This window comes from Brachionichthys hirsutus, chromosome 10, assembly GCF_040956055.1.
Source record: "Brachionichthys hirsutus isolate HB-005 chromosome 10, CSIRO-AGI_Bhir_v1, whole genome shotgun sequence".
Classification (NCBI taxonomy): Eukaryota; Metazoa; Chordata; class Actinopteri; order Lophiiformes; family Brachionichthyidae; genus Brachionichthys; species Brachionichthys hirsutus.
In genome coordinates this window covers 1,425,096-1,431,687 of record NC_090906.1, presented here as the reverse complement: position 1 = coordinate 1,431,687, position 6,592 = coordinate 1,425,096, and the positions used below count along the sequence as shown (strand labels likewise).

The 6,592-nt window shown below is 45.4% G+C and overlaps 1 protein-coding gene and 2 non-coding genes across 5 annotated transcripts; all 3 read left to right on the top strand.

Moving 5' to 3' along the window:
- The first annotated feature begins 361 nt into the window (after positions 1-361).
- Positions 362-434, top strand: trnav-aac (transfer RNA valine (anticodon AAC)). Its single transcript has one exon. It is a non-coding gene; the product is annotated as a tRNA-Val (tRNA).
- Positions 435-708: 274 nt separating this feature from the next.
- trnav-cac (transfer RNA valine (anticodon CAC)) lies at positions 709-781 on the top strand. The gene has a single exon. It is a non-coding gene; the product is annotated as a tRNA-Val (tRNA).
- Positions 782-2,696: 1,915 nt separating this feature from the next.
- On the top strand, positions 2,697-6,544 carry pgap2 (post-GPI attachment to proteins 2). Of its 3 annotated transcripts, XR_011105674.1 has the most exons (7): positions 2,697-3,034; positions 3,352-3,520; positions 3,608-3,857; positions 3,956-4,062; positions 4,787-4,895; positions 4,976-5,174; positions 6,288-6,544. XR_011105674.1 is itself a non-coding variant. In XM_068744807.1 (6 exons), exons 2-6 carry the CDS (start codon positions 3,353-3,355, stop codon positions 5,104-5,106), a joined length of 765 nt encoding a protein of 254 aa, XP_068600908.1. In that variant the 5' UTR covers positions 2,697-3,034; position 3,352; the 3' UTR covers positions 5,107-5,221. The 3 variants fall into 3 exon arrangements, 2 of the variants coding, with proteins under 2 accessions (XP_068600908.1, XP_068600909.1); XM_068744807.1 differs by lacking the exon at positions 6,288-6,544 and having other exon boundaries at positions 4,976-5,221; XM_068744808.1 differs by lacking the exons at positions 2,697-3,034; positions 6,288-6,544 and having other exon boundaries at positions 3,344-3,520; positions 4,976-5,221.
- The last annotated feature ends 48 nt before the right edge of the window (positions 6,545-6,592 follow it).

Below are 6,592 nucleotides of genomic sequence, written 5' to 3'. Positions count from 1 at the left end.
TCAGGTCTGTCGCGCCATCTAGTGACGCAGCACTGGAACAACTCCCGTGTTTCTCATCCGTGAAGCCAGCGAAGATTTAAATCATTTCAAGCTTAGATTTTGTGGTTTGAAATTTGAAAAGAGAGACGTTCTGACGTCACTTCCTCACAATGTCACTTGACCAAATTTAAGAAGAGAAAGTGGGTCAGAAATATTTGGAAGCATGTCATAAAAATGAGTTGATGTCGCAGCATTTAATTTCACACGCAGAGTCCTTTTCAGTCGGTTACGGATAACACATGTGAAAATACGGTATATAAAACCAATGTATTATTATTATAAACTAGTACTCACAAGCTGTTATTTTTAACTCGTCTTCGTGGTTTCTGTAGTGTAGTGGTTATCACGTTCGTCTAACACACGAGAGGTCCTCGGTTCGAAACCGGGCGGAAACATGTGGAATCCCAGTCCACAACGTTCTTAAGCTTTTTCAGTTCTACAAATAGTAGAATAAACACTATGGAAACCACAGGATTAAGTTAAAAATAACAGCTTGGGAGTACTAGTTTATAATAATACTACATTGGTTTTATATAGTGCTTTTCTGGACACTTGAAGACACTTTACATTGTGAATTATTTATTCCTTCACTGGTTTGTCTGTATGTCAAAGTCTGACTTTGTCTATTTGGACCCGCTTTCGGCTTTACATGTTTATTCCCCCACAGTGGTTTCCGTGGTGTAGTGGTTATCACGTTTGCCTCACACGCGAAAGGTCCCTGGTTCGAAACCAGGCGGAAACATTATAGTTTATGATGATATTTGGAAGAGATGCTGTCAAATTCCAAATAGGTTCAAGGCGACTTGGATTCAGTAAATTCATTTAATGCCACCTTTTTAAAGAAATTTCCAAGACATCCTTATGATGCCGTGTGAACGACTCCGTCCAGACCGGAACTTGTTTGGGTTCCGTGTGTTTCTCCTCCGGACCTATTTGTAGAACTGAAAATGCTTAAAAACATTGCGGACTGGGTTTCAGCATGCTTCCACCAGGTTTTGAACCGAGGACCTTTCGTGTGTTAGACGAACGCGATAACCACTATAGTGCTTTTCTGGACACTCAAAGACACTTTACATTGTGAATGATTTATTCCTTCACTTTGTCTATTTGGACCCGCTTTCAGCTTTACATGTTTATTGCATTTATTACAGTAAATTAAGTTAAAAATAACACCTTGTGAGCTACGTTCCCTCTAAGCTGCGCGCGTGCGCAATTGCGCACTGCAGATGCGGTCTTCGCGCAGCTAATCAACGTCTGCCGCCACAGGTGTTTGAGTGAACAAAGCGGCGAGGCCGATGTGGAAGGAAGACGCTTTATAATAATGACAAGGCGGACGGGCAGTGACGCGTCATCTCAGCACGCCAGAGTGGAAAGGAGATGCCATTCTTTTTAGCTGGAGCGCACCTTTTCCATGTGAGGCCTCAGTGAAGTTCCATGTCACCCCTTTAAATCCATGCATGAATGGCACAGTAGAGGCTAAGTAAAAAGAGGATTCATTCCTATACAGTAGTCCCTCATTTTCCGCGGGGGTTACGTTCCAAAAACAACCCGCAATATGTGAAATCCGCAATGTAGTGATCTTTATTTTTTTACAATTATTATACATGTACATAAATGTTTTAAGGCTGTAAAACCCCTCACCACACACTTTATACACCTTTAACAGTCAGGCATTAATCTAAATAGATTGTTTTCATTCTATAATACTGAAACAAAGATCAAAACCTTTTCAGGACGAAACATTTGTTTGAGAAATAAAAATATATAGTACGTACAGTAAACGTTTTCCTATTAATAATGTTAAGGCGTGCAGGTCGAGGAAAGAGCCGCTTGGAGTGCAGAAGAACAAATATTCTACTATTTAGCCTCTCATGCTGCTTTATTGGATAGCTTAGCACAGCGGAACGGCAGCGGCTACATATATAAACAGGAAGCTAAGCCCAAAAGGGACGTGACGTTTATGCTCCTACAAAATAAAAGCCTCTTTTTACACAGAGAATAGGAGCGCTATAAAACAAACGCTTAACAAATAAACATGATAGCTTTTAGAAATAACGAATTTAATTTTAATGATCAACCTACGAGGTTGAACACATGAGAAATGATTAATAGCAACTCACGCGTATTTCACAGTTCCTCCGACCGCACCCCGTCGTCTTGCGCCGTTTCAAGGCGCGTTCAAGTGCAAAAATAAAATCTGAAATTGCACTAAAAAACTCCGCGAAGCAGCGAAGTCGCGGAAAATGAACCGCATTATATCGATGGACTACTGCACTGAGAAGTTGGGCCGTCTGATAGGGGAAAAAAAAACAGCCATTACATTTAGTTCAATTCAATGTTCAATGTTCCAGATAGAGCGCTGTAATTATCCAGAAACAGTAAAACATGTACTATTAGAATAAATACAGGGAGGAACGGCAAATAAAATAAACCGCGTGTCATTAGAGGATCTGTTCCGGAAAACTCAACCAAAGTTTAAATTAAATGTTTAAGAGAGAGGGAGAGAGATGAGATATAAGACACAGGCCGGGGCTTCCTTCACGGTGTTGTTTCTCCCTATTTCACCACCGTCCACGAGGTGGCGCGACTGCGTCAGACTGGTGAACAAACGCCACAAATCCCACCAAGAAGAAGAAGAAAAAGAAAAATGAAGAAGACGAAGAAGAAGCAGCATTAGCGGTGGTCGGCTTGTGTTTTAAAACGATTTTATGTTCTGACAGCGACATCAAAGCCAACCGGACGTCCGGAGAATCGCTTCTGGAACTGATTTTAAAATGCTAGCAGCTCACAGCTAACGGAAGCTACACGCGGTCGTTCCCCGGACGAGCCCGACCTGAGCTATCGGGTTAGCCGCAAGCTAAAGGTGTTCCGGAACCAAACGAAGGAGCTGCGATCGGGTCGACTTCTGCAGTTCCGCTTGTCATCGACGATACCGGCCGGATGGACGGTGGCGGCAGGTCCGGGGAGCTAAAGTGACGTCATCCGACCGCTAAAGGTGAGCGGAAACGGACCAGAGAAGAGATTTCTGCCTCTCAAACACAAATCAGATTGTTAAAGTCACTCCAAGTTGTATCTGTGCCTTCCTTTAAAGGTAAATTACAAATGTATATTATAGTTTGTTGTTTTTCTACTTTAGAGAAACTAAACTCAGGTACAAGTTACAGTGTATAAACATTTAAGGCAGTTATCTAATGATGACTAACAACAAGAGGCTGCACTGACCTTTAACTGACCTTTAACTGACCCCGTCGTTTAAAGTCTGGGATCAACGTGGAAGAGTTCAGGTGTGTTTTCTCTGGTGGGTTTACCCAGGATGCTTCAGGGCCCGTACGGCGGCCTGGACCGGGACCGGGCCCTCTTCCGCCTCCCTTTCACCGTCTTCATCGTGGGGACGGTCCTGCTCCCTCTGGCCGCCCTCGTCTCCAGCGTCTTCATTTCTCTCGTGTTCCACTTTGAGGACGCCACGTCCACTCACTGCCACGTAAGTCGCCGCGCGAGGCTCGACGTGGAGCGCCGAACGCTCCGTGCGTCGGGGGGGGAATCAACGTTTGCGTCTTCCTCCAACCAGGTGACAAACTACCTGCCGTCCATCAGCGCCGCCATCGGCGCCATCCCGGAGCGCTACATCTGGCGCGCCTGCGTCGGGCTGCACTCGGCGCCGCGCTACATGGTGGCCGTCGCCTACTTCAACTTCTACCGCGGCCGCTTCGCCAGGAAGCTGCCGGAGCTGCTGCTGAGCGGACTGGCCCTGGTCTGCAACCTCGCCGAGAACACGGGCCTGGTGCTGCTCACCTACGTGTCGTCCGGTGAAACGTACGGTGAGTCCAGGGGCCCCGCCGGGAGCGGCCGCTCCGCCGCCGGCTGGGGTGGGCGGAGCTTTTCAGGGTTCCTGTTCATGGCGTGCTTGCCTCCGCAGCTCTTCACAAACACGGCTTCGTGGTGTTCATTGGGAGCTCGCTGCTGCACATGCTCGTCACGTGCAGACTGTGGCACGTGATCAGGAGGAGCAGCGTGAACCCGGAGGTAGAGAAATAAACCGTTTCCTGTTTGCAATCTGTAATCTGATTTATTGAGATTATATGAACACACAAAGTGTCCAAAGTAACACAATAACAGCTTTCTGTAACAATTGTATATTTACATTAGTAGTCTCAATCAGCAATCAATGATTATTATTATTAGGATTAGGGTCAGCTGTGCCGCGGGTTGGCCTGCAGGGGGAGCTAAAGAGCGCCACAGCAGACCTGGTTCTGTCCTCGTTGAAGCGCTGTTGGTTGAGAACGTTCTAAAGAGGCCTCTGAGGAGGTTTGACTGATCTGGACGACGGTTCTAGAGGAACATGTGAAGAACCGGTTTTTATTTATTGGTACCTGATCAGACGCGTTCAGAGTTTAAACTGGCGTCTGAGCAGGAAATGAATGAACGCGCTCTAACTGTAGCTCCTCCCTGAATGTTATTTTGGTGCTTCCCCGTTTCCGTATCGGCAGAGTGAACGTCGCTCAGCGGCGGCGGCACTTTAGCCGCAGTGACGGCGCCAAACCAGCGGATTCATCATTGATGATGTCCTGGAGAACACGGGATTATTTAACCCTCTCCTCACGAACTCTGGATTAAATTATGTATTCCTAATCCCGTAGGAACAAGCCCCGCCCTCATTCTCAGAGTTGTTACAGCGCTGAGAACTACAAACCCCATCTCGACGACGTTTTCCTCGCTGTGAATTTAAAATGGCTTCTCTCTGCCTCAGGAGAGACGGTCGTGCCGCTGGAAGCTGCGTCTCTTCGTGTTTAACGTCTCGTGCTGCCTCGCTGCCGCGTACTTCTTCAGACGCCACAACGGGTTCTGTGAACCAGGAGGTGAGTTTGAGCCTCCCGCCGGCGTCCGTTTGTCCCGCCCACCATCATCATCATCATCATCGTCCTCTCCTCTTCTCCAGTCTACACCCTGTTCGCCTTCTTCGAGTACCTGGTGGTCCTGTCCAACATGGCCTTCCACCTCACGGCCTTCTGGGACTTTGGGGATAAAGACGTCACCATGGCGACGGCGACGGAAGACAAGCGATACTGAGCAGCGTGTTGGGACCGCTGTCAAAGTGATCACAGAACTGAACCACCTGTGATGTCATAACCCCAAAGGTCCGCTGTCTACTGGAACCTTTCAAAATAAAAGCCTTCTGTTTTTATTATTTTCTTTACAGAGTCCTGGTGAAACAGGAACCATGAGCATCAAGGCAACCTGAAGTTTTCTGGGTTTTTTGTCTTCCTGTTTTACCTGCCAAATCCTTTATTTTGATTTGTTAAATGATTTTATCAAAACCCAAAAAAAAAATATTGTGCTTGTTTCAAACTAAGATAGAAATACTGTTTTTATTCTCCTTTATTTGCTTCCATGTCTGACACTGTAATCCGATGTGAAGACACAAAAGGGGTGTTGAGCAGGATCACGTAAAAACTGCTGGATGGAAATAAAGCCTGAAGATGAATTTAGATCCCATTAAATTTTGAGAGCGATCCGGATACGGAAAAAATCTGGGTTTTCCCATTTACTTATAATGGAGGCTTTTAAAAAACATCTTGCATTCAATTCACTCACCAAAATCCATAGAGGTGTCCGATATCATGAAAAATGTCTTCTGGATCTAATATGAGGTCAAGAAAGAATATGACATTTTAACATTGAAACCTGTTTATGGATCAAATAAATCATTTACAAATACGCAACAACATAAAGATATAAAGATACCAAAAACAATTTAGAACCTTTGGTGATGATCCAGATCGCCATGTGGACGGTGTAGATCCAGTTAGGAGGGGAATGAGCTGCTTGGAGGAGGTCTGTGCTCTGAGTGCTTTTCTATCTTTTTAATTTTTTTCTCTGCTGAGGTTTGACAGGTGAAACGTTTATTATTGAATTAACCAGGAATTTCTCATTTTCAAACATTTTTCAAAATGAATATCTTGAAAAATGTTTATGTTTTGACTGACTGCTACAGTGAAGAGTTTATTTTTTATAATTATCTTATTTAGAAAATCAGAATATGAGTTTAATGTTCCTTAAAAATGTTCTCAGAATTCTGAGATTATCTCAAACGAGGGAATCTTTTTTTCCATTCTGCTGAATAAAATTAGTTTTTAGTACAAATGTTTTCTCTCATGAAGTATGCAAAATTTTAATTGGTTTTTGCTGACCCGTCTGATGACCTCATTAGTGCGGCTGCCTCATGAGATTTTCTGATTTGTTAAATCCAGGTAGTGAAAAAACAAACTTGAACTTGCTTGGATCCGCCGGCGCCCAATCAGCGCCCGTCCTCCCGTTTCTAAGCTGAGTCATCGCCACTGAACCGGACTCACATGGTCCCTGCTCATCGCTGACGAGCTGCGTGGGACAGCTGATTGCCCTCGTTCCAGTGGACTTGGTGAGGAACAACAACGGCTGAGCCTGGAGAGTCTGCAGGAGACGAGGGACAGGAACAGGAAGCGGCTCCGGGGGAAAGGCGACATCCTGAAGCAGCGACTTCACAACGGCGAGCTGGAGCGGCTCCTTGTTTCGGCGT

What these genes read in the sequence shown, in the direction of transcription:
- pgap2 (XM_068744807.1), top strand. Translation starts at nt 3,353, where the DNA reads ATGCTTCAGGGCCCGTACGGCGGCCTGGACCGGGACCGGGCCCTCTTC. An exon ending in GTCGTCCGGTGAAACGTACG is followed by an intron (nt 3,858 to 3,955) that starts GTGAGTCCAGGG and finishes TTGCCTCCGCAG; the next exon opens with CTCTTCACAAACACGGCTTC. An exon ending in GGAGCAGCGTGAACCCGGAG is followed by an intron (nt 4,063 to 4,786) that starts GTAGAGAAATAA and finishes TCTCTGCCTCAG; the next exon opens with GAGAGACGGTCGTGCCGCTG.